The sequence below is a fragment of the Hippopotamus amphibius genome, chromosome X (assembly GCF_030028045.1).
Source record: "Hippopotamus amphibius kiboko isolate mHipAmp2 chromosome X, mHipAmp2.hap2, whole genome shotgun sequence".
NCBI lineage: Eukaryota > Metazoa > Chordata > Mammalia > Artiodactyla > Hippopotamidae > Hippopotamus > Hippopotamus amphibius.
Window position 1 is genome coordinate 90,113,413 of NC_080203.1, and position 27,009 is coordinate 90,140,421.

The window sequence follows — 27,009 nt, forward strand, 5'->3', positions numbered from 1 at the left end:
AAATCACAAGTGGGGCATCCATTTTTGCTCTCACCGAAGTTATAGATGAACTGATGTAACACATTCATATCTGCACAGCAGTGACTGGGGAGACAGTAGCCTTGAACGGAAAGCGCTAAGACTGTGCCGCCAACAGAAGTTTTAATATAACCGGAGTGCAGATGATTTTTTACTCACTCTCGTAGATACAATCAAAAGAAAAGAGAAAAAATTTCTCCTTATGATGAGAACTCTTAGGTTCTACTCTCTTAACAACTTTCCTGTATATCACACATCAGTGTTAGCTATAGTCACTATGTTGTACATTACATCCCTAGTACTTATTTATTGTATAGCTAGAAGTTTGTACCTTTTGGCCACCTTCCTCCAATTCCTCCTCCCCCGCCTCCCCCCATCGCCTGTCTCTGATAACCATAAATCTTATCTCTTTTTCAGTGAGTTCGGTGGGTTTTTTTAAATTTATTATTATATTCCTCATATAAGTAAGATCATACAATATTTGTCTGTCTCTGGCTTATGTCACTTAGCATAATGCCTTCAGGGTCTGTCCATGTTGTTGTAAGTGGTAGGATTTCCTCCTTTTTGTATGGCTGAATAATATTACATGGTATATATATGTGTGTGTGTGTATGTGTATATATATATATACACACATAGTTGTGTGTGTGTATATATATGTGTGTATATATATACACACACACCACAACTTCTTTAGCCATTTGTCCATTGATGGATGCTTAGGTTGTTTCCATGTCTTGGCTATCTAGTATTGCAGTGAACATGGGGGTGCAGATATCTTTTTGAGTCAGTGTTTTTCTTTCCTTTGAATAAATACCAAGAAGTGGAATTGCTGGATCATGTTTCATTTTTTGAGGAACCTCCATACTGTTTTCCATAGTTTGGCCTACTTTCTAATCTCACCTCCCATCACTGCAAACCTGCTTAGCTCCAGCACTGTGGGACCTGGTATATCATACTGAACTCCACACCTCCATGCCTTTACTGTTCCCTCAATCTAGAACATCTTTTCTCCACCATTTGTCTCACTGATTTCTATAGGCCTTTTGAAACTCAGCTTCTGTTGACTTTTTCTTCAGGATGCCTTCCTTACTCTTCCAGTAGTAGCCCTCTTCTGTGTTCTCATAGCACCCTGTGCATTCTTCTATCTTGGTCCTTAGCACACTGTCCTGTCTTTGTTGATGTTTGTGCCTGTCTCCTCCACCACCTAGACTGTAAGTAACCAAAGGCAGAGATTCTTTTACTTTATTTCATTGGAATTACCAGAACCTAGCTAGGGTCTGGCCCATGATAGGTTCTTAGCTTAATAAGTGTTTGTGAAATGAATAAATGAGCTTTTGTCACTTAATGATGCTTTTATCTTCTAGATACATGGTTCAGTGGCCTGGTGGCCGAATCCTGCATCGCCATGAGCTAGACACCTTTCTTGCACAGGCAGTATCTACCCAGCTTTATGAACCAGATCAACTTCAAGAACTCAAGGTGATTTGATCTATCCTCATTTAAATTCTTTCTTTTATAAGCTTATAGCTTTATTTTAGGTCTTTTTTTTTCCTGGAGCTGGAGAGAAGAGTCAGTTCTGCAACTAAATGTTTGATTTACTTTAGCCAAATGTTTATGTCTATTAATAAAGCCAACATGGCTCACATACTGATGGGTGAGAATGGGTAGAAAAAGTGGATATTGTGTAAGACAAATAAATTGTGACCCATAGACCACAGTAAGGTTTCCAACTCTTGTAAAAAGTGCTACAGGGCACTCATCCTGGAGTTCCCTGTTTCTCTCTGAGTAAATGTCCACCCTCCCTTTTTTATTAAAGTATAGTTGATTTACAATATTGTGTTAACTTCAGGTGTAAGCACAGTGATGCAATATTTTTGTAGATTATATTCCATTGTAGGTTATTCTAAGATAATGGGTATAATTCCCTGTGCTACCCTCCCTTTTCTTTTATTTTTTATTTATTTATTTATTTATTGGCTGCATTGGGTCTTCATTGCTACACATGGGCTTTCTCGAGTTGCGGCAAGCAGGGACTACTCTTCATGTGGTGCAGAGGCTCCTCATTGCAGTGTGGCTTCTCTTTTTGCGGAGCACAGGCTCTAGGCATGTGGGCTTCAGTAGTTACGGCACATGGGCTCATTAGTTGTGGCTCACGGGCTCTAGAGCGCAGGCTCAGTAGTTGTGGCGCATGGGCTTAGTTGCTTCATCCTGGAGCAAGGATCAAACCCATGTCCCCAGCATTGGCAGGCGGATTCTTAACCACTGCACCACCTAGGAAGTCCCTACCCTCCCTTTTTAAATATTTATTGGGTATTAGAGGGAAGTCTAGAAAAGTATAAGGAAGAAAGTAAATCCACCATATACCTGAAGGCAGTAGAATATAGTAGGTTGGAGGACAGGCTCTGAAACCAGGCTGCCTTGGCTTTGAATCTTAGCTTCGTTACCTTCTAGCTGTGTGTCCTTGGGCAGGTTGCTTAACCTCTGTAGCTTCAGTTTTCTTACTTGTAGGGTTATGAGGATATTAAATAAAATAATCCATGCAAAACACTTAGAACAGTGTCTAGCATATTTTAAGTACACAGTACTCAATAAATATTAGATATTAATGCAGGACACCCCTCTTCTGACTTCAGTAGCCATGGTCCTTTGAGACCCTAGTTTAAACTAGAAGAAGATCAAGTCTAGTGAGACTTACAAAATCTTGATTTAAGTGAGGTCAGCTAAGGAAAAGATGAATACAGGCTTAGACAAACAGTGTTGGTTCCTTTTTATAGTACATGTGGTATTGCTTGGTACTAGAGCAGGTACTGACAACTCCACACCACACCTAGGAGGGGACCTGCAAGTACTTCCCTTTTCCTGGTAAAGCCATCTAACACACCAACTTGAGATAACAACTGTGAACATTTTGGTGGTTTCTTCCAGCCTTTTGTCATGCATTTTCTACATAGTTGAAATATTATTTATGTAATTATATATTATATTTTTAAACTTAATATAGCATATATTTTCTGTCTTAAAAAATTTTAGTATTTTATCATATTGATGTATATCATTTAATTATTCTAATGTTGGCCATTTGGTTTCATTTTCACCTATTATATGTAATAACTAACATCTTTATGCACAGAGCTTTATTCACATCTCTACTTCCTTAGAATAGATTCCTAAAAGTAAAATTTCTGAGTCAACACATGTGAACATTTTTAAGGTTCTTGATACATACTGCTTAACTGTAATATACATTACTCATTAGTTTTATTTGTGTGTAACCCATTTATTTCACCGTATCCCCATCAGCATTGGGTGTTTTTTTGGTCTTTAGTTTTGTTTTAATTTTTTTCTAATTTGACAGGCAGAAAAAATGGTATCACAAATGGGTGCCTTTTTAAGGTTTTAAAGCTGATTTTTTTTTTGTAATGAGTATCTTCCAAACCATCTCAGGGAAAGAAATAGATAGAGGCTGCTTATGCACTCAAATATCTATATTGAAAGGCAACATGTTCTAATTTAACAGGAATTATCAGCAAAACAAGAATAAGGGCAAACATAACCAATAACAGTAATTTCTTAATGATAGTTTTTCCTCTCTGGTGGTTTCAGATTGAGAAACTGGATGCTCGAGGGATCCAGCTTGCTGCCCTCTTCATGAGCGGGGTTGACACAGCTCTGTTTGCTAATGATGCCTGTGGCCAGCCAGTCCCTTGGGAACACTGCTGCCCCTGGATTTACTTCGATGGCAAGCTGTTCCAGAGCAAGCTAATTAAAGCAGGCCGGGAGCGAGTATCCCTCGTTGAGCTCTGCGATGGCCAGGTACCAGCATGTCAGGCAGCTGCTAAGACCGTCTCTGATCTGCTGTGGGGATGAATGGCAGAAAGGGGGGAGGGAGCAGAGACATCGGGGAAGGATATAGCAGAAGTGGGAGAATGTGTCTGACCTTAACCTAACTTGGTCAAGGATGGTACCAAAGGCCCAGAGTCTGATACGTACATGTTACAAAATCATGTTGGGAAGGGTTTGTTTTGTTTTTTTTAAATGAGCTTAAGTTTTCATATTCCTTTTTTTGCCCCAAGTTATTTCTTCCCAATGGAATACTCAGTTATATTATATGCCTTTCCCTCAATTCTTAGAATTTCATTTCCCTTATTTACAAAAACTGTAAGTCATTTTTGTAAGTGATGATATTTTTTATAAAGGGACTATTTTGGAAATAGAAGAGGGTAGTAAAGTAGATGACAGAGTAAAAGCAGGGGATATTTTTTGCAATAAAACCTTGGGAAAGATGAGAGAAGACAAGGGAGAGGAGCCCTTACTTACTTCTTTGTCCATTTATGGGGAATAAGCTGAGAGACTCGAGTAGGGGTCAGCAAACTACAAAAAAAAAGTCAAAAATTTTTGAATTTTTATTCCAATAAAGCTTTTTGGAACATAGCCACCATCATTCATTTACATATTATCCGTGACTGCTTTCACACTACAATGGCAGAGTCAAGTAGTTGTGACAGAAACCATATGGCCTACAAAACCTATCTGGCCCTTTTCAGAACAAGTTTGCTGACTTCTGGACTAGAGGCATGAACTTATCCTGGACAGAGGTCATGGTCTCTGACACTGGTTCTGGGGGAGAAGGTTAAGAGGGTTTGTATATGTCAAGTTTTGTTCTCTCTTTTACCTAATTCTGTTACCTCCCACTTAAAAAAATAACCTAGACTATTGCTGGCCGTGTAATAGACCATTAGTAAATATTTATTGTTATATTTGTCCTCCTTGACCTAGTTAAGGTGCCTCACAAGCCCTCAGTCAGAACTAGTATGATGGCAGTTTGGTGTCATGTAAAGAGTGGAGGCTTTGGTGCCAGACAGGCTTCTTTGAGTATGTCACCTTGAGCCATTTAACTCCAAGCCTTGATTCCCTTAGTGGGAATAGACTTGTGAGACTGTACCTAGACTGCCCAATACTGTACCTGAAACATAGAAGTTTAAAAAATGGCAGCTGCTGTTATTATTCTGTTGCTTATTTGAAGGCTGACCTGGCATCCAAAGTGGAAAAGATGAGACAGAGCATCCTTGAAGGAGTCAACATGAACCATCCACCACCTTCTGCTCTACTTCCATCACCTACTTTTGTACCTCCTATGGTGCCCTCTCTCTACCCTGTTTCACTTTACCCCAGAGCCCTGGGCCCAATGCCACCTCCCCCTCAAGGAAGGAGCCGAGGATTTGCAGGTCAGTACCTAAATAAGAATGAGGTGTTTGTCAACCTCAATCTATTTCATAATAACCCATCCAGTAATTGTTGCCAGTTACAGAATCACATATATATTGTGATTATATGTGATATATATATATAGTTGCCAGTTACAGTTTCACATATATCTTATCTCATTTACCTTCTGTGCTGTGGTGTGGTTTGAAAAGGAGCTTGTTGAGATGGAGGGGTGTAGCCTGGGGAGGAAAGCCCAGTGACTTCCCAGACCACTCTCCACAGACGTGGTTGGTCCCTAAGGATTTGACTCTCATCAACCACTAATGAAGTAACTGATGCAGAAACCAAGAGTCACTGTATTACTTTTGAGAACTGTAATTCATGTGAACTGGGTCTTCACGGTTGCTGGTTAGCTCACTCACTCCCCATAGGCAGATGTACACAGGAGCTTGCAGGAAGAACAATAGGAGGTAAGTAAATGACCAGTGTTAGCAAACAACCATAGCTTGATGTACCCATTTCCACTCTGAGCGTAGACCTAACACATTTCCATAAGCATGGAGAGAAATAAGTCACAGTCTGTACCCTCCAAAGGATTGCAGTTAAGAGAGGAAAACAAATATACACACATTCACATGGATCCACACACACACATATATATATACATACATGTATGTATAAATTACGGTGATATCTGAACTCTGGCTTAATGATGAACAGACACTCTTGCTTAGGTGGCTCAGATACTGATCCTGATAATTCAAACAACCTGTCCCCTGGTGAAACAGCGTATTTTAATGGGGACATTTTAGCATGAATTGTCAAGTTTCTGTGATCGGGTGAAAGTGCTATGGTTGAAGTGTTTGTTATGTATTGCTTGTCACTTTAAAAATAATAAAGCTGGAAGTTGAAATTTGTCTTAAATTTAGAGACACAAAATTCAACATGGATGTTTAGCTCAAGGCTGTGCTTAAATGAGCAGTGTGAATGTCTGCTCTGTTCAGTCAAGTAATGATTAAGTCTCACAAACCAGGGAGCCAGCCATTCATTCTGTCCTTTGAAGGTGTCTTTACAAATGCCCACTCTCATTCTTTGCATGTTGGGTTTTTTTTTGTTTTTTGTTTCCAAGCTCTTTATTGGAATATAATTGCTTTACACTCTTGTACCAGCTTTTGAGGCACTCCAAAGTGAATCAGCTGTATTTATACAGATATCCCCATATCCCCTCCCTCCCGCGACTCCCTCCCACCCCTCCCTGTCCTGGCCCTCTAAGGCATCACCCATCATTGAGTTGATCTCCCTTTGTTATACAGCAACGTCCCACTAGCTATCTATTTTACAGTTGGTAGTGTATATATATCTATGCTACTCTCTCACTTCGTCCCAGCTTCCCCTTTGCCCCCTGCCCCCCCAACCCCGTGTGCTCCAGTCCATTCTCTGCATCTGCATCCTTATTCTTGCCCTGTCACTGGGTTCATCAGTACCATTTTTTTTTTAGATTCCATATATATGAGTTAGCATACAGTTGCGTGTTGGTTTTATTGTGTCTCAGAAGACAGCCTTAATTAAGACCAAGTTCTCGGGAGGTCCTCACCATTGCCCCAGCTCCCAGTGATGCCTAGTCTCAGTTACAGGTGGTTCATGAGGAGCCTCCTACCTCCTTAAAGGCTACAAAGGATCCCCAAATGCAAGTCTTTCTTGCCCTTTTAGGATTAGCTAGTCACCTAGTTCCTTAGACTCCCACTTTTATATAAATGAAGGGCTCTTTGCTAACAACCTGCTAAGTGAATGAAGAGTTATTAATATTTGGGTTTTTTCCATAAAGTAAAATTAAAGTTTTACTAGAATTCTGTATTCTATGAAGGCTTCCTTTTGTGCCAGATTTTAGAGATGTACTGTGTTTGTGAGCTCACACAGAGTTGGAATTTCCTGTTTTAAGGCGATGTCATGCTATCTTGTCTTGAATTGGTTCTGGTTTTCAGCTGTTGCTATTCTTACCTTTTAATCATAAATTAATGTTAGTTTCATAATTTTTTATGAAACTTTGGTTGTTTGGCTATTCCTCCAGTGTGTAGTGACATGTATTTGAATCAAAAGTGGTTTTGACCTATAATTTTCTAAAAGCTAGATCTTAAAACCTCATTCTCTCTCCACAAATATTGAATACCTACTGTGTGCAGGCTCTGTAGTTGAAAAATGAATCAAGCACCCAACTTGCTTAAGTGGATGTGTACAGATCTTCAACCACCTCTTCCAAAATTTGCTTCCACCATGACCCATTGTTGTTATCACAGAGTCTTTTTATCATAGAGAAATGGAAATACACAGAGTAGGTGGGCTGTAGATCTTTTGTTACACTTACCATTCGTCCTCTTTTTCCAGGTCTCCATCCAATCCCACCCCAAGGAGGAAAACTGGAGATTGCCGGGATGGTTGTGGGCCAGTGGGCTGGCAGCAGATCCTCCAGGGGGCGAGGCTCCTTTGGCATGCAAGTGGTTTCTGTCGGTGGGCCGGGAAAAGGGTATGTATTTCAATAGGTTGGTATAAACTAGTGTCAGTCAAGGTGCTCTTGGGAAAATGCCCAGCTATCCAACCCTTCTATTAAGGTAAGAGGCATTAACTAACTTTGCATTTTTAAAGCCAGTTTTCAGTTGAGTTCAGCAAACATATAATAAATGCCGTGCCTTGATGAAAAAGTTTTTGCCCTAGAGGAGGATTTGGGACACAGGACAATTCGATATAACATAGAAATGACAGAGATAGAGGTTTACAGTGGTAACACAGAGGAGAGGCATCTAACTTAAGAGGGTCAATCTTCCTAGAGGAGGTGAGTAGTTAACTAAGTGAAAATGGAGTTATGGGCTTTATGTGTTCCTCATGATCACTTTTTCCCCCACTTTCTAAAGGCATGGAAAAGAACAGACTGGTAGAGGATCCAAAGGACATAAAAAGGGAAATAAACAAGTAAGTATCTTTTTGAGATGATCTAGCTTCTGTTTGATACCTCTTATTTTTATTGTTGTTGTTGTTTTTGTTTGTTTTGTTTGTTTTTTGCAAGAGATCAGATCAGACATGGAAACCTGGGAGCTTTCATAGCTACTCCCACATTTGATTTCATCCGCTTGCTCTCCAGCAGTCTAGTGAGGGTTAACCTGCCCAGGCTGTTCCCACAGGGCTGCAGTGTCATCCTTTTCTCTGAGTGAGGCCACAAGATAGAAACCAGGCACTATGTCCTAAAGACCTACACTTAGCATAGCATGTACTACATACAGCCATAAAGGGGCCAAAGTGAAGTTAACAGTGGGATTCCACCAGCATGCCTGAGCTTCTGAGGTTCTTAGAGATGCTTAGAAAATTGGACTTTTAGCTTTGCTGATGATGAGAGGGGAGGAGGCACTGCCATTATGCTTACTCTTAATGGTTCAGAATGGTCTTAAACTCACTGGTCTTCAATAGGCATCCCCCCCTCCTCTACAGTGATCCAAACTCTTGTACTAGCCTCAGACTGCTGGGCTCTTCATAGTGTAGTAGCTACCATTTCTTGAGTGCCTACTTTCTCCCATGTGGTTTCTAATCCTCACAAGGGTCACTGACTAGACCATACTGCAAGGCAATTTTATCATCAGTCCTCAATCCCAGCTCAGCTCTCATGTATGCAGCCAGCCCTCATTGGATCCATGTTAACTCCCATTGTCTAACATTTTCTCAAAGAATACAAATTTGCTTTAATGTTATTTTGAGCCCCAAATGGAACTACAATGGTAAGTCCCCCACACAAAGCATTTTGTAATGTACTCCAAAGCCAGAAAGCAATGACTTTGGATTTTTCCGAAGCTTCTCAGCTTTTTCCAGAAGCTGCTCAGTAAGGGAAAAGGGATTGCACCAGGCAGGAAAACTAGTTACTCAGATGGTCTCCCATAAGGATTTCACCATGATTCAGGGACTGATCAATAGGCATACAGTCTGGAAAACCTGATATTTTGGGTATAATAATAGTGGGTCCTCACAATAATAGTGGATCCATCTTTTAGTGGTTGACTCATATTAACCAAGATCACAAAAATAGCTATGTGGTTATCGCTAAAGGAGTGTGGGAGGGGAAGAGAAGAAAGGGGGTGAAAGATAAAGTACTGATTTACAGTGAGAAGAAATAATTATCGCAATGTATTATGTACTTTTTTCCAGTTGCTCTTATAAATACATGTATTTATTATTCCCATTTTAAACAGGAAAAAACTGAGGCTCAGAGGGATGAAGCATCTTGTCCAAAACTACCCATCAAGTTAGTATTAGAGTTGACTTTCCAGCGTGAGCTAACTGATTCCAAAGCCCTGTGCTATGCTAATTCTGAAACGGGGTAACAAATTTCAAACCTAGGCCTGACTGACTCTTGTATGCGTGCTCTTAACCATGTCTACTAGAGCTTTCTCTCTCTAAGAGCAAGCTGCAAGGGAGGTCATGGTATCAGAAGTTTGCCTGGTGGCATGGAATCAGAACAGTAACATTAGCTAGCAGTTATTGAGTTCTTACAGTGTGCCAGGCACAACATGTTCTAAGTGCTTTACATGGAGTGTGTCACTGAATCCTTATAGGAACCTATGAAATAAATACTATTGTTCTCTCTAGTTTACAGATGGGGAAACTGAGGGAAAACAAGGGATGGTAGATGATCTTAAGTTTCTCTTAGCTAAGGTTTCTAGGGGTACCATTATCTACTCTAGTGGTAGCCTGACCAAGGAAATCCTTATGTTGACTTTGTTTTTAGCTAAGGCATCTTCCCTGTACAGAGCTGCTGCTGATTGCCTTGCTGACTCTCCTTTTTCTGTTCAGTTGCCCTTTCTCCAAAATCTGAGATAATTAACTGTTCCACCTTATTAAATATTCTTACATTACAGTCCTGTCTTCTTGAGATTATTCCTAGGTCAGTGGCGCTTTGTGTGTTCTCAAATTCTTCAGTCACTTATTTGTTACATTTTTATTTCTTTGTACCTCACAGGGCTAATTCCATCCATTACTAGTTTCATCTTATTTCCAGGTTCTTGAGAAACACTTCACAGTAACCCCCGTGTTGTATAGGTTTTGGAGCCAAATGATCTAGCTTTAAATCTGGCTCTGCCACTTACCAGTTCTATGACTTTGGGCTAACTTAACCTCTCTGTGCCCTAGTTTTCTCATCTGTAAAAATGGAAGAATTGGTATCTACCTCATAGAGTTACTTAGAGTATTAAATGAGATGATATATGTAAAGTGTTTAACACAGAACCTGGAACATAGGAAATGCTTAATAAATATTAATAGTTATTATTTATAACTGACCACAAATTTCAACATGTCTTAGATTTCCAGTATATATTATGTCTTAGTGGAAAGAACAGTGTCTTTGGAGTCATACAGACTTGGATGCAAGTCTAGGCATGAGCAAGTCATTTTACTTTTTCAAGCCTCGTTTGTCTTTCTTATCTATAAAACCAACATCAGAGTACCTAGCATGCCCAACCACTTGGTAATCAGAAGCTGTTTTTATTCCTAATAATATTCATTGAGAGCCAGTACTACACTTCAAGGTAATGCAGTTCATGGCATTAGCATTTCAAGAGCAGTTACATTTCTGAAATTAAAAGAAAACCAGGTGATTGTTTTTATTTATGAAAGATTCTATGGAATATTGCATATAGATCTTATTTGTTTTCTTTTCCTTTCATGTACATGTCCAATTGTCAGCATTGGACAGCATTGCGTGGAAGTTAAAGAGAGTAAACTTTAGAGGCTGACCAACCTGGAGTGGAATCCTGGCCCCACCACTTTCTACCTGTGTCTCCTTGAGCAAGTTACTTTAATCTTTCTGAGCCTCAGCTTCCTCATTTGTAAATGGGGCATCATAATATCTACCATTTAGGGTCCCTTTTGGCATTTGAAAAAAATATATTGTAAAGCTTTGTAAACAGTAGCTGTTTCATTATTGTTTGTTGGTATTGCCACTGGATTTGAGTCAGATCCATTTGTTGTTACCCTAAGTTCTCCAGACAGTGTCAAAGTGCACCAGGTGTTAACACATTTTGGGCTCTCTGGTGTTTTTGAAGAGCTGAAGCAGTTTCTGCAGGCTAGCTTATAAACATGCTTGGGAAGGATCAGCCAGTTTGAGCTTACCATTTCTACTGAATATCTCTGTTTTTGATAGAGCACTTCAGATGCAGTTTCTAAATCCCTGGAGCCTCATCAAGGTCGGTCTCGCTCACAGGTAAATGGAAACAATGGCACATTGATCAAGGAAGAGAAGAATGATCATCTTCCAGCTCCATCACAGTGTGCCTTATCCAGAGACAGCAGTGTGTGTAGTAATGGTAACCGCTACTTCCCCGTGAAGAATAGTGAGAAGAGCCGCTTACGAGAGCAAAAGCTGGGAACTGTGGCACAACAGAAAGAGGAATAATGAGCAGAAGATGGCTTCAGTAGATCAGGAAAAGGGGAAAACCTATATACTTTTCTGATTTTAGGCCCAAGTTAGAGGAGGACATAAAATGCTTACCCTAGTTTTATCCAGAATTTGGATGGGGTGTTCTACTGTATCCATCTTTTCCCCTTCCCTGTCTTTTTCTGGGCTTCCAGACTCAGTGGTCTGCTTCTAGAGAAGCTCTGATCAAATGTGAACGGCAACAAGAATAGTTCCTATTCTCAAATTGAGTATATAGTGCCAATATTTTCTTTACCTCCCCTGGAAGCTTATTAAGGCAGTGACTATCGGGTGTTATCACGTAAGGCCCTATAGAACAGTTCCAACTTTGGTTTTCTGTGTCTTTATCGTGATGTTCATTTACATAACCCATGGGATGGTAGATACGGCTATATATGGCTTCCTAACTTGCTTGTTTCTTTATGAAATAGTAGGGCCTTCATATATAATCAGTATCCACATCCTTCTAACTCTTTCTCCCCACTCACCTATGCCAGGAGTTTATACCACCACCTCTAGCTCTGGCCTGACAATCAGATAGGTAGAAGTTTTCAGGGAAGTGAGGTAGTATCGGTTATTTTATTTTATTTTTTTAATTTTATACACTTAAAATAACTACCAATGGCCTTTGTACTGGGGGATTCAAGTGAGTCAGAAAAGTACTGGGCAGATTTTTCCTGCCTCTGAACGAATACTTTGTTTGTAAAATAGAAGATGTGGTGCAGTTCACCCACTCCCTGCTGCCCACACCCTGAAAGGGTGGAATCAATATAATGAAACTGAGTACGAAAGGGAACTCAAGACTGTACGTGCTTGTGTGTGTGTGTGTGTGTGTGTGTGTGTGTGTGTGTGTGTGTATGGATGTTTGGGTGGATGTATATATGAATGTGTGCATACACATACCCTTTATATAAAGAGACAGATCTATTTATCTATACATATTTTATATATATAAAAATACATGTGTATGTGTGTGCATGTATATATATTTATATATACATGCACACACATACATACATGATGATGTCCCAGAAGATTTACTGAATTTCCCAGAAATGCTTCCACTACTATGGAGTGGTAGGTTTCAAAAGACCACATTTTAAAATCCTTACTAAGTCGTAGCCCATCACAATTATGAGAAGACGGGCTTCTCTAGAGCAGACAAAAAGTACTTTCCAGAGATTGCCTGTTCAGAACAACAAACAGTTGGGTTGTCACAAGCTTAATCTTGAACAGAGTCCTCACATCCCATATGGTAAAAACAGGAGGTCGGAATAGGATTGGGAAGAGTTGGGCATTTCCTTATGAAGGACCAGCCTGGTTGGGAGAGAGAAAGGGGATGGGAGGTAATTACCAGGGCTTGTAGCCAGTTTGGAGGAAATCTCATCTGAAACTCCAGGATCAAACTAGCCTCAGGCTAGAATTTATTGCCATGAATCCCTGAAGGAGAGAGGACTAACATTGGAAAGATGGGGTAGGGAAATGTGAGGAAATTGGCAATTTGATTTTACATGCCTAGATTGTTTCCTTTGTTCATTGACATTTTGACTATTGGATCTTTTCATTTGTTTTGCAAGGAAGACTTCAGAGGGCTCTGGCCCGAGCCTGTAGGGCTTCTGTAAAAGGTTCCCAGCCCCCAAGCGAGGCCAGAATCTGCCCAGGACAAAGAGGCTGTTCCTCCTTTCCAGAAATACTCTTGAGACAACCTTACCTTTCCAGTTTCCCTCCTCAACAGCCTAAGTATGAGGGATGGGAACACGGCTTGCAACAGATTAGCATTGTGTCTTCATTCAGGAATTGAGGCTTCCAGCCTCATACACTTCCTTTTGGGCTTTGTGATATTCTTGCCCAAGAAGTACCATTTCTACAGGAATACAACTGACTAGACTTCTAGCAGGGTTCTCTCTCTTTTTGAAATACCCCATGCACCTTAACCCAGAGCAGGTCCTTGGTGTTTTTTTTCCAGACAACCAGAAGGCTGTTTGCTCACTGCCCACTTACAATGAGTGTATCATCGTGAGAGACTGAGAACAGTCACAGACTGTTTTATCCTAGTGTGGCCCAGTTTAAGAGAACCCACAATTTGCAGGGGGAAGCAGGTCTAGAATGCCTTTCCCCCTGCCCAGATACTTCTTACACAAACCAGAGTGGGATGACAAGAATGCATACTCAGCCAGGTATAATAACCAAGAACACAGTATACAAAAACATCCTCTATGGAATTGGCTCCCCTAATGTGGTCCCAGCTCTTCTAACCTGCCCAATCTTTCACAATATCTTGAAGGTTAGGACTTCTGTATCCAGCAAAAGAAGAATTTAGTAACGAACTTAGATGGCTTGGAAATTTCTTTCTGGACCCACAAGAGGGAGGAATCCTTTGGACTCTAAAAGTAACCAGTAACTGAGCTGTGTTAAATATCTAGCTAGCTCCAATTTCTAATAGGAAGTACTTGGATTTACATGGAAAGGCATTTTCTTCAGTTGCTGTTTCTGTGAATCTTGAATCTATTTGACACAATCAAATGACAGTATTGTTAACTCTCACAGCATTAAGATTTATTATTTTGTAGGCATTCACTGTGAGAAGTAAAATTGCTGCTTTTGACAGGGATGATTCCAGTTTGCCAAAAGACTTGCTTTTCTCCCTTCCACACACCTCTGCTTTCTCCTAGCCTGGCCCAGAATGAAACAAGTGTCTCACTTCCAACTTTGATTTTCATTTGGATTCAGCATTTTGGGTTTATAAGGTTACAAGAAAGAACCATAAGGGCCATATTCCTATATTTTAATTTATCTGCCAAAACATACAATTTAGAAGCCAGAAAGACTAAGGTCTATTACTGGAAGATTAACTTTTTCTAAATTGCAAGGTTGACTTTTTCTAATTTCTTTCAAATTACAGAATGTGAGTCTGCTTTTTGCTGTGAGTACCACTTGAAGAGACTGTCATCCTTTACTTGAGGTTCAATTTCTGACTATGATGTGGGCTTTCTTGAACAGTCATACATCATATAGGAACCCCCAGAAATGACCCCTTTAGGGCCACGGGCAAAAGCACCCTGAATCTATATAGCCACTGATCCCCAAGGACTTGCAGTTCTTGATTTCTGCTGGTGTGTCTTGGGGTCAGCCTGTAACTCCCACCTTTATTCAGTGGCCAGTCTAGTCTGGACCAGGCCTGATAAACTTCTGCTCACTTGTATCATTTTCATTCTGAGCCAGTAGGACTTTGGGTACACTTTAAAGCCCAAGAAATGGCACTTGCTTTGGCCAGTGACATTTGATTTTTGTCTCCATCTTGATTTTCTGGCATCGTTGGCCAAGTCACGTTAACTTATTTTTAATCACTGAGAAAAATAGCCAGGTAAGGCATTAGGGAGGGTGGTTAAGGAGGTGGGTGGGGGGATGAATGCTTATGTAGGGTAGAAAGAATGTGGAAGTAACAGTTTGGTTATAGTGATCCAGTCCACTGGAACCTTAGAAGGCTCCTGTGGGCATGTCAGTGCTACCCTTTCAGCTCTAAGACTTCCCCACCCCACTTTGAAATGACAGTACAAGTAGACCACAGTTTAAAGTAGTTAGTATAATTCTACTAAGGTTTAATCATTATACTTGTTCACTTCCTAATGCATATTTCCTAAATATGGTTGGGATTTGGGGGGGTTAAGTTTTCACTGTTCCATCGTGTGTCACCCTATATTTTTCTTCCTCTTGTGACTTTGGCATCTTCTTTTATTTGAGTTTCCATTTTCTTTTCCCTTAGCTTATTGCAGTAGCCTGCTGGTGCAGGTAGAGCTCAGTGCACCTATTCCCCTATTATTGCTAATTATCTTCAGTATTGTCAGAGGTTATTTTGATGTTCTAAGAAAATAATTTCATATTTTTTTTTTTTACAAAATCATCTTTTCCAAGGTAAAAGCAAAATAAAATACCCCTCTGCTAGGGTGCCCACTGCAGCTTTTGACATTGCCCTTGTACTTTTATAGATGCTCTTTTTGTCCGTGTTGGTAGTAATTAATGACTAGTGAATTTTCATGTAAATGAAACAAATTACTTCAGATTTTACTAATCTCTCATAACCCTGCCAAATCTGATGACTTCATTTTAGTAACTTCCCAGAAGACACTTCCCCACCCACCTTTTATTTTATTCTATTCTATTTTTAGAATAACATACTAAGTAAAGAAACTTTAACCACAAGGAGTCATTGATTTTTAGTGCTCCCTGATAAATGACGTTATTGACAAAAGTAAAATCTTTCATTGTTTTTTCCTGTGTTAATATCTCTTCTCCTGTGCTCTTGACAGTGTGTTTAGTGGATGGATAATATGTATTTCTCTTCCAAATCCCCTTTTTGGTCCACCTCACCACAAAAGCTCCATAGTTTATTAATGTAAGTTTGAATGGATGCTTCTTAGGGGAAACTGCGGGCGTTAAGGAAAGAGTTTCAGAAAGGAATGAAAATGTCTCAGGAGTTGTTCTGTGATGGAAATTGGTCTGTTGTTCTGTTAATGCTGATGGAAAGAAACTTACAATGCTTAATAAAATTCTATTCTTTTAGTAAAAAAAAATGTGAAATAATTTTGGGTGTGCGAAGTTTAATTTCTTCTCCCATTTCTGGACTCCTTTCTGCAAATGGGGGATATACTTGTTTCAATTCAGAAGTGTTGCACAGAGATTTAGGAGCCTATTTGTAGTTGAATATCAGGGCAAGAGAGCCAGTACAAGAATCATTAAAAGGAAGGGCATATTTAGCTTCCTGCTGAACTTTTTATTTAGATGTTCTAAAGGCACCTTTGACTTGACATTTCCCAAACTGAACCCATCTACTGTTCCGAAGCCTGCTCCTCTCCATGGGTGACATTACCTTCTACTCAATTGTCTACACCACAAACCAACCTGGGAGTTATCCTAGATGCATGCCTTTCCCCGATTTCTCGAATCCAATTCCTGACAAGATCTGTTGATAACACTCAACCATCTTTCTCTTTCTCACATGTCTCTTTCTCTCCCCAGTTGCTGTGGCTTAGTTCAGGCCTCCTCACGTCTCACATGAATTGTTGCTGTTGCTTCTCTGTCTTACTCCTAACTAGGCAATTGTGAGCAAATTTTGTATCTACGTGTATGTACCTTTTACCAGTGAAAGGGCCCATACCTTTTTCATTTACTTAAAGAAGTCTATGACCTAAGAGAAGTTAAGAACCACTGCTTTAATCCACCATGCTTATCAGCTTCCAGTGGAATCTGTCGTTCTAACATGCTGCATGCCCACTTCCATGGTCCCTTCATGATCTGGCTCCTGACCACTTCTGCAGCCTCATTTCCTGCCACTCCAAATCACTCCAGCAACACTAAAGCACATCCTACACACATTAAGCTGTTAATATCCATTTCTTCTCATTTGCTTATACCATTGCCTAGAATACCTCTCTCCCCTTGTCTCTGGTGCTCAACTTTTTCCCCCAAGATTCAGCTCACATCTTTGTGATTCTTTTGCCGATCCCTTACTAGGGATCCCAGTACAGACTCACTACAGCCAGTCCCTATAGCACTTCGCTGCATCTCTGCCACTAAATTAAACGTGACCATCTCTGTCTTCTTGGCATCTACCACTGAGCATGCACTTACAAATGTTTGATGACTAAATCAAGGACAGCTAAAACACCTTTTAAAATGTTCCCTGGTGCAAAACAGATTGTAGATTTCTGAGGCAGAGGGTGTGTTGGTGGCAAAAACACAAAGAGGATTGAATGTGAAGGTTCATCACTGAATGGTATTCACATAAGTGTGCTTTTAAATGGGGTCTCAAAAAAAGAAAAAAGAGTTCTGAATCACCTTTGAGCAATATACTGATGCTTGGAGCAGTCTGAAGCCAGGACTCTAGGGCATTCTTCTTACCTTACTGCTTCTGCTGAGTGATGCTAGCTGGGCTTGGCCTTGCTGGCTGCTCTGTGCCTTGTGTGTACAGATTACAAAAGGAAACAGCTGAGCCTAAAGGCGAGTGTTAGAGGTTACTGAAGCTTGTAAACACCCTTAAATGAAAACTATCGTTTGTAAAAATTTGTTTTATATTTGACTCATTATGGTTATAGATGTCTTTTCCTAACCTTTGATCTTTGGGTGTTGGGATTCAGAATTTAATAGTGGGAAATCCTTAGCTTTTAAAAGTTACTGTTTGCTGAGGACCTATTAGGTACCAAGCATAGTACTAGGCTCTTGTACACTGTTTCTAAGCCTCAAACAACTCTCCAAAGTAAGTACTATCCTCACTTTACGCATGAGCAAACTGGTTCAGTCGTGCTCAAGTTCACACATAGCTAATAAGTGATAAAAACCAGGGTTCTAAATCTATGATTTAACTAAGTAGATAACTCTTATTTCTGCCTGCTCAGCATTCCTTTTTCTGGCAGCAGTTTAGCTCAGGGTTTTTTTTTTTCCCTTTGGGGAACTGCTCCTCCCAGTCTTGGGATAGAGGTGGGTTGACCATCAGTCACATTGCTTCACCTCCCCCAGTGCAGGGATGGGCATATGACCCAAAGCAGCAACAATTGTGTTTTTTCATGGACTTGGAGAAAGTGACCAAGAATAAAAATATGTCTTCTAAAATCACAAGCATTAGGAATAATGTGAGCCTGGAACATTGTCTTCTATTTATATCTTCTGCAACTACACTTTATTTGTGTGAGAAATATGAAAATTCTGTTCTCATTTATTAGGAGCCGATGCAGAAAATCATTTATTGGGGGATTACTATGTGCCAGAAAGAGTCCTAGGCACTTTATTTTATACATTTTAAAACATTTTCATTTTATTATTCAGTCCTTATACATTTATAATCTTTAACTCTAGAAGGGGAGTGTATCAGTTGGGATAGGCTAGGTTTTGTGCTATAATAACCCCAAAATCTCACATAATAAAGGTATACTTCTTGCTTATTATGTCCAGCATGGATTGGCAGGGGAGCTCTGTTCATCCGAAGTTACTTGAGCACTTAAACCAACAGAAGCCCCATCACTGAGTTGGGAAGGAATGTGACCAAAATACACACTGGCTCTTAAAGCTTAAAATGTCATACATCACTTCTCTCTTTTCATTGCCCAAAGAGATGGCCCACGTGGTCGCACCTAATTTCCTAGAGGTGGAAAAGTACAATTCTGCAATGACCCTGGAACAAGGGAGAGGTAAGTTTGGTGAGTTGCAATAATAGCATCACAGGGAGAAATGACCCATTTCTGGGTAGATTTGACTCATTGCCTTTTGGCTGGTTGCCATTACCTAACCACTGGAGTCATTATACCTAAAATTTGTAATGGAATAGTGAAGCATTCATTCCCATTCCAGTGTCTTAGGGATTCTCTGCATGTGGGCTGAAGTGGATGTAATCTGGTGGTAACACAAGTGTTGAGTTTAGCTTCCCTGTGGGGGTGGCTGTGAGGGTTAAATGACATAGTATATGTAAAATGCCTGGCATATAGTAGTGCAGCCTCAATAAATGTTAGCTGTTATGGGTTTGGCGGGCGGCAGGGTGTTGGTAGCAGATGAAAGACTTGTCTACACCTTTAGTCCTGATTTCCTCATAACACATTCCTTCCTACCCTATAATCTGGCATCAGCCCTTCCCATTTGAATGTGGCTGCTTCCAAAAAGGTGACTAGTGTGCTCCCAGTCACCAAGTCCAGGGTTTTTATACAGGCATCTTGCTGAGGACTTCCACAGTAATTGACACTGAAGCACAACCCATTTCCTGAAATTCTCTGGCTTCCCTGATATTTCTCTGCTGTTTCTCTTTCCTTTTTTGACTATGTAAAAAAGTTACTATGTATTATTTGATAAACACAAAAGGATATATGTAACATATGTTATGAAATTCAATAATAAAATGAACACTCATGAGCCCACCTCCCAACCTAAGAACTATCCCATCTCTCTGTCTTCCCCGGAGGTAACTGGTATCTTGAGTTTTAGTTTTCATTCCCTTGGTTTCTTTTTAAATAGTTATATCACATATGTAATTATTCCTGAACAATATATTGTTAGGGTGTACTTTATAATTTTATAAAAATGTTATCTTTATGTAGTGTCCTGCAACTTCCTTTTCTCACCCAACTTTTTTTTTTCTCTAAGACTCAAACATGTTGCTGCTGTAGCTGTAATTTGTTTTCACCTCTGTATAGTATTCCATTGTGTGAGTATACCACAATTTATCTACCCATTCTCTGTCCAGTGGAAATATGGCCTATTTCCATTAATGTTGCCATGAATGCTTGTGCTCATATCTCCTGCTGCGACCTAAGGCATGCAAATGCTCACTTTTATAAGACACTGACAAAATTATTTTTAGAAGTAGTATTAAATGGGAATAATAACGCCTGCTGTACCTCCCTTATAAGTAGTTGTTAGAGTAACACAAGCTAGTGGATGTGAAAACACTTTCAATACATTAAGAAGACAGTTGACATGCTGGTTTTGAGTCCAAGCTCAAACTTCTAGAAGTTACCTCATGTGCATACTGGTTTCAAGGACCAGAAAGACTCTGACTGTTCTGTGTGAATTTAAAGTATTTCTAGAATTCTCTCATGACAAAGACTAGACTCTTGGATTCTGAGGCAGATATCTATTTGTATGTTTTCCTACCTGATCAGTAGCCTTTCCTCATTTCTTCCAGTAACAGCACCTCAGTTTTCCAAGGAACTACCTCTGTTCCATTTTTGGAAGTGTCCTTAAGTGCCCTGCTCTCCCTAGCCAGCTCACTCGTGGTTTATTACTGTTGTCATAGCTTTGTTTGTTTGCTTGCTTGCTTTATTTTGCTTGCTCTTTAGAGACTTCTTTTACTTCTGATAAGTCCAGCATGATAAACTGATGACAAAAATGGCCACAGTTGTTCACATCTCCCTGTATCTACACCTTTTGCAGCTCTTCCCTTTAAGAAATGGCATCTGTTTTTCCACCCTTGAAATCTAGACTAGTCTTGTGTTTTGCTTTGATCAATAGACTGTGGCATAAGTGATATTATGTCAGTTCTGAGCCTTGCATGCTTTTGCTCACTCTCTTGGGCCCCTGGAATTACCATGGAAATGAGCCTGGGCTAGCCTGGAGGATGAGATGCCCATTTGTCTAGCTATATCCAGCCAGACCAGCTTAGACCTGTTAGCCACCAACAAACCCACCAGCAGACCACAGATACATGAGTGAGCCCAGCCAAGATCAGCCAAGCCTTGTACAGATCAACAGAGCACCAACCCATAGACTCATGAGCAACATTAAATGGTTTGGTTTTAAGCTGCTGAGTATTGGGTTGGTTTATTATGCAGCAGTTGCTAATACACATATCCAGCAATAAAATAAAAATTAATTCTACACAGGATCTGGTTGTTCTGTAGTAGGAAGGGCCTTCAGGATATTTAGTTTTATGTACTGCCTCACCAACTACTTCTTCATTTCCTTCGTAGCATGTCTCAAGATTAGCATTTCTCAGAATTTCTGTTTTCAGCCATCTTCTACTATTCTTTCTCCCTAGTCAGTTTCATCCTATCCCATGGTCTCAGCTCTTACCTTTATACAGATAACTCCCAAATCTACCTCTTTGTGAACTTTACTGAGCAGAGTCAGAGTTCAAATGGTCTGCTGGACAAGTCCACACAATACTCTCCCAGAAAAATCGTAATTCAATATGTTTAAATGTGAAGTCTTGCTCACACTCCTTCATTGTTTCCTATACTTCCTCCTCCTGCAGCTTGATTCCTCGATCTCTGGTTAATGTCACTACTATCCTCACATCACCCAGGCCAAAAACCTTATCACCTCAGACTCTCCTCATTCCACATGCCCAGTCATTCTGCAGTGTCTCATATCTGTCCCTTCCTCTCCAGCTTCATGGTCCCTCCTCCTCTTCCTTCTTTTTCCTCTTTTACTCTTTCTTTGTCCTTGCTATCAAAGTGTGATCAGTAGTCCAGCAGCATTAGCATCACCTGGGAGCCTATTACAAATGCAGAATATTGGGCCCCACCTAAGATCTATTCAATCAGAGTCTGCATTTTAACAAGATCCCTAGATAATTCATATGCACATTAAAGTATAATTAGCAGCTCCACAGTTAAGTCTCAATCTGGATAGGTATAAGTCCTTACCAGTTTATAACCTATGCACCATGTTAGTGGCACTCAAGCCTGGCAGCACATCAGAATACCTGAGAAGTCTTTAATTTTCCATTCACCTTTTCATGATTTAATCTTTTAAAAATAATATAACATTTATTAGTTGTTTCTCAATACAGAAATACAAAGAAGGAAATTAAAATTGACCTATGCCTTGCCCAGATAACTCCAAATGGCATTTTCTCTTTTGAAAAAAAGGAAAATTTACCTAAGGTTAGGCAACTCAGAATAAAAATATACAAAATGAAGGCTGAAAAACCTCTAGCACCACCTCAATTCCAACCCCTTTCCTCAAATATAGCCATTCTTAGTCAGAATTAACCTTCCAGGAAATAATTAAGCATATACCTGCGTATCTGTTTATCTATTCTTTTGTTTAAAAAGTACAAATTACTCCCTTTTAATCATCATGATTTTTATACTTCATGTATCTTAGAGATATTTTTCTATGAGCACATACAGAATATTTCATAATTTTTAACACTACATTACGTGGATGATTCCATCAGATGGATCAATTCCTATTGACAAGTACTTTGATTGCTTCCGGTTTTAGCTATTACAAACAATGCTGCATTGATCATCCATGGGCATATATTTTGGTAAACTTCTGCAAATATATACATAGGGTAAATTTTTAGTCCAAGATTGCTGAGTATATTGGTTAGGGTGCTTTCTGTGACAAGTAACAAAACACAACTCCAGCGGTGGGATGAGCTAGAGCTACCCAGTTTCTTTAAGTCTCTGCTGTGCAGTCCCTACTTTATCCAAGCGGTTTTCTAAGCGTGGTCCCTGGACCAGCAGCATCAATATCACCTGGGAACTTCTTGGAAAAGGAAATTCTTGGTTCCTACTGCAGACCTGCATAATCTGAAACTCTGGGAGTAGAGATCAGCAATCTGTTTTAATAGATAAGATGATTCTGATGTACACTAAAGGCTGAGAACCAGTGCTTTAGCCAAGGTGGCCATAAGATGGCTGCAAGTGGCAATGGAGGCTCTGAATCTCTTCCTTTAAGTCTAGCAGAGAAGACTCTGACCCAACGTTCTAAATAAGCAGGACTCCCCAGGTTCTCCCTCATTGTCTTAGGTCACAAGTCCTCCCCTGAACTAATGATGTCTGTGGTCAGAAGAACTGGGAGTTAGATGTTTACCCCAAATAACATGGGTTGTGAGTGGGAAGAACAGGTACACAAATAAAAATCTACAAATTGTTGGGAAGGAAAAAGTGGGGAATGAATGCTGAGAAGGCACTAGCAAAGCCCACAACTTTCAAAGAATATGTGCATGTTCTATTTTGATATATATTGCCAAATTATGCATGAAAAAAGTTGTACCCACTTCAGTCTCACCAGTAGCACATGAAAGTATCTAGTATTTCTTCATACCCTCGCTTACTCTACATACAATCAAACTTCAGACATTTCCCAATCTGATGGGTGAAGATGGTATTTTATTGTTTGGATTTATATGCCTTTACTCATGGATGAGATTGAACATGTTTTCAAATCTCTATTGATGTGTGTATGTCTTTCTCTGTAAATTACTTGCTTATTCTTTAGCTCATTTTACTATTGCGTTTTGTCTTTTTTATGTTAATTCTTCAGAACTCATTATAAATTAAAGAAATTTGCCTTTTATCATATATGATGCAAATATGTTTTCCCAGCTTTGCTGATCTTTTGAATTTGTTTATGGTATTTTTTTGCCTCACAAAGCTTTAACTTTTATGCAGTGAAATTCATCAGTATTTTTCTTTACTGGCATCTGGGTTTGGGATTCTGCTTTAAAAGGGCCTTCCCCCATGTCTACATTTCCAGGTGAACATTGATATCATTTGTCAAGTCTGTAAAGCTTTTAAAAATTAAGGATGCTGGGCCTCCATTCCAGACCTAGTAAAGCAGAGTTTTTAAATGTGACACTCTGTACTAAGTTGAATAGTGTCCCTCCAAAATTCATGTTCACCCAGAGCCTGTGATTGTGACCTTATTTGGAAATATGGTCTTTGCAGATATAACCATGTTAAAATTAAGTCATATTTCATTAGGGTGGACCTTAGTCCAATGACTGGGGTCCTTATAAGAAGAGAGAAATTCAGGCACACACATGCGATGATGGTGGCAGTGATACACCTACAAGTCAAGAAATGTCAAAGATTGCAACCACCAGAAGCTAGAAAGAGACAAGGAAGGATGCTTTGCTAGGGCTTTCAGAGTGAGCATGGCCTGCCAACACCACTTCTAGCCTCCAGAACTGTGAGACAATAAATTTCTGTTGTTTTAAGCCACCCAGTTTGTGGTACTTTGCTATGGCAGTCCTAGGAAACTAATACACACTCTATATCTAAATTTTAAAAAAATCTCCAAGTGTGATTCCAGTGCACCACAGGTTGAGAACCACTGGGCTGAATAATAATCATAACCATCCTCAACTCACTCAGTATTTAGTAGGAGTAGAAAAACAGAATGACTGAAATAATTCTCCTTTAGAAAAGTGAGTCCTGGTGTTGAGGCAATCAGCTATCCTTTTAGGAAAAACTTAAGTTATCCTTACATCATATCAAATTCACTGTAATAAACTCTAAATACATTCTAGAAGCTGGGGACAAGACCAAATCGCTACTTTCATGGAGTTTCCAATCTAAGGAGAGACAGACCATGAACATATAAACAAATAAATTGGGTAACCTCAGTAAGAGATGACCTATGAAGAAAATAAGTCAAGGTAATGAACTAGGGCACTTTTTTTTTCTTTCTGCACTGGGTCTTAGTTTCAGCATATGGGATATTTTTAGTTGTGGCATGTGGACTCTTACTTGTGGCATGAGAACTCTTAGTTATGGTATGCATGCGGGATCTAGTTCCCCGACCAGGGAACAAACCTAGGCCCCCTGCATTGAGAGTGCAGAGTCTTACCCACTGGACCACTAGGGAAGTCCCAAACTAGGGCACATCGTAATGTAGAAAGGGTGGTTAATTTAGTTAAGGTGGTCAGGGAAGGCCTTTTGGAAGAAGTAATATTGGAGCTGAGCCCTGGAGGTGTCAACCATAGGAAGATCTGGGGGAAAAGAGTTCCAGATAGGAGAAATGCAAAAGTTTTGAGAAGGAAATGAGTTTTCCATTTAGGTTAAAGACCTAAATGGAAAGCACTATAACAGAATGAGAAAAAAAGATAATCAGAATGAGAAAAAAAGATAATATGGTCATTGCCTTGGACAAAAAGGGTCTTCCAAAACAATAAACAAAACAGAAAAGCCATAGAAGAAAAGATTGATATAAATATATCAAATGGCTATACAAACATTTAAAACTTCTGTATGATAACACAAACCATAAACATGTTACATACTATGGGGAAATATCAGCAATGTATATAATAGACAAAGGGTTAATATCCAGAAGTATAAATGACACCTACAACTTAATATGGAAAAAACAACACCCATGTAAGAAAAAACTAGGCAAAGGTTACAAAAAGTTCACAGAGGATGGGCCAGAAAACATCATATGAAAAGATGCTCAACTGTACTAACGAGGGAAAATGCAAAGTTAAAAACAAACACGAGTTACCGTTTTTTTTCTCCATCAGATTGGCAAACAGTTTAAAGGTCAGAGTCTTGGGAAATGTGAAAATACATTGCTGATGAGAGTGAAAACTGGCACAATGCTTTTGAAAGTCAATTTCGCAGTATGTAATTAAGATTGAAATACCCATAGCCCATGGCCCAGCCACTCACTTGTGAGTGTCCACCTACAGAAACATGCCTGTACACAAGAAGGCCCCTACTGGTATGTTCACTGAAGCTCTGCATTACTGAAAAACAAAACCACTTTAAATATTCATCAGGGGAGTGAAGAAATAAGTCAAGACCCATCCAAATTATGGAATTCCCTGAACAAAAATTCAAAAAAGAATAACGTTGATTATTTTCTTTGTAGAAAGATCTCCAAGTTGTTGCCAAGTGAAGAAAGCAATTGTCCAAATGATATAGACAGTATGATCCCATTCACGTGAAAATGATAGATATCCACACTAACCTCTACTTTTCTGTGTTGTCATCTTGTCTCTCCCCACCCCCACCCCCTACTCCCAGTGGAAAGGAGTTTGGCTAGAGCAGTAAGCCTGTTTGAGTGGCTACAGTCCCCTCAAATCATCTCACAATTACCATCCAGCAGGAGTGGGAGCCTGCTACATAATTTGTAGGGCCCAGTGAAAAATGAAAATGGAGGGTTCCCGAGTGGCTGGGCAGGAATAGAGAGGCAGACGTAGAGGACTTGAGGACACTGAGGGGAAGGGAAGCTGAGACGTAGTGAGAGAGTAGCATTGACATATACACACTACCAAATGTGAAATAGATGGCTAGTGGGAAGCTACTACAGAGCAGCTTGATGCTTTGTGAAGACATAAAGGAGTGGGATAGGGAGGTTGGGAGGGAGGCTCAAGAGGGAGGGGATATGGGGATATATGTATTCATATAGCTGATGCACTTTGTTGTACAGCAGAAACTAACATAATACACAATTGGAGTGAAGCAATTATACTCCAATAAAGATTTTTTAAAAAATGGAGGGTTCCTTGTTCAAAAACCAGGGGAGAGGGCTTCCCTGGTGGTGCAGTGGTTAAGAATCCACCTGCCAATGCAGGGGACACAGGTTCAAGCCCTGGTCCAGGAAGATCCCACATGCTGTGGAGCAACTATGCCTGTGCGCCACAACTATTGAGCCTGAGCTCTAGAGCCTGTGAGCCACAACTACTGAGCCCATGTGCCACAACTACTGAAGCCCATGCACCTAGAGCTTGTATTCTAGAAGAGAGGCCACCGTAATGAGAAGCGTGCACACTGCGACAAAGAGTAGCCCCTGCTCGCCACAACTAGAGAAAGACTGCACGCAGCAACGAAGACCCAATGCAGCCAAAAAAAATAATAACAAAATGGGAGAGGTGGGAAGTGCAGTTAAAGGCACTAAAATAAAATGTTTTTTTCTTTAAAAATCTTTTATTACTTATAAAACAATAGGAATAATAGTGATACATGAATAACAACAAATTTACAGATTGCAAAACTATCTTTATCCTAATTTATATAAAATAACATAATTAATATGATATCTTGATTGATCATAAGATTTTTCTGGCTCACTTTTCTGCAAATTCAATTATTTAGTCATCAAAATTTATA

The 27,009-nt window shown here is 39.8% G+C and overlaps 1 protein-coding gene across 7 annotated transcripts in view; it reads left to right on the forward strand.

Annotated features, from left to right (window-relative positions):
• Positions 1-16,214, forward strand: part of FAM120C (family with sequence similarity 120 member C) — a 130,417-nt gene extending 114,203 nt beyond the window's left edge. For 3 of the 7 annotated variants that reach the window (XM_057718217.1, XM_057718220.1, XM_057718219.1), the window contains 6 exons: positions 1,386-1,500; positions 3,625-3,834; positions 5,045-5,246; positions 7,609-7,747; positions 8,133-8,190; positions 11,405-16,214. In XM_057718217.1, the coding sequence (XP_057574200.1) occupies positions 1,386-1,500; positions 3,625-3,834; positions 5,045-5,246; positions 7,609-7,747; positions 8,133-8,190; positions 11,405-11,656 (976 nt within the window). In that variant the 3' untranslated portion in view covers positions 11,657-16,214. Of the gene's footprint in view, positions 1-1,385; positions 1,501-3,624; positions 3,835-5,044; positions 5,247-7,608; positions 7,748-8,132; positions 8,191-9,455; positions 9,509-11,404 lie in introns of those variants that run through there. The other 4 variants (XM_057718218.1, XM_057718226.1, XR_009050278.1 and 1 more) reach the window with 4 other exon arrangements.
• The last annotated feature ends 10,795 nt before the right edge of the window (positions 16,215-27,009 follow it).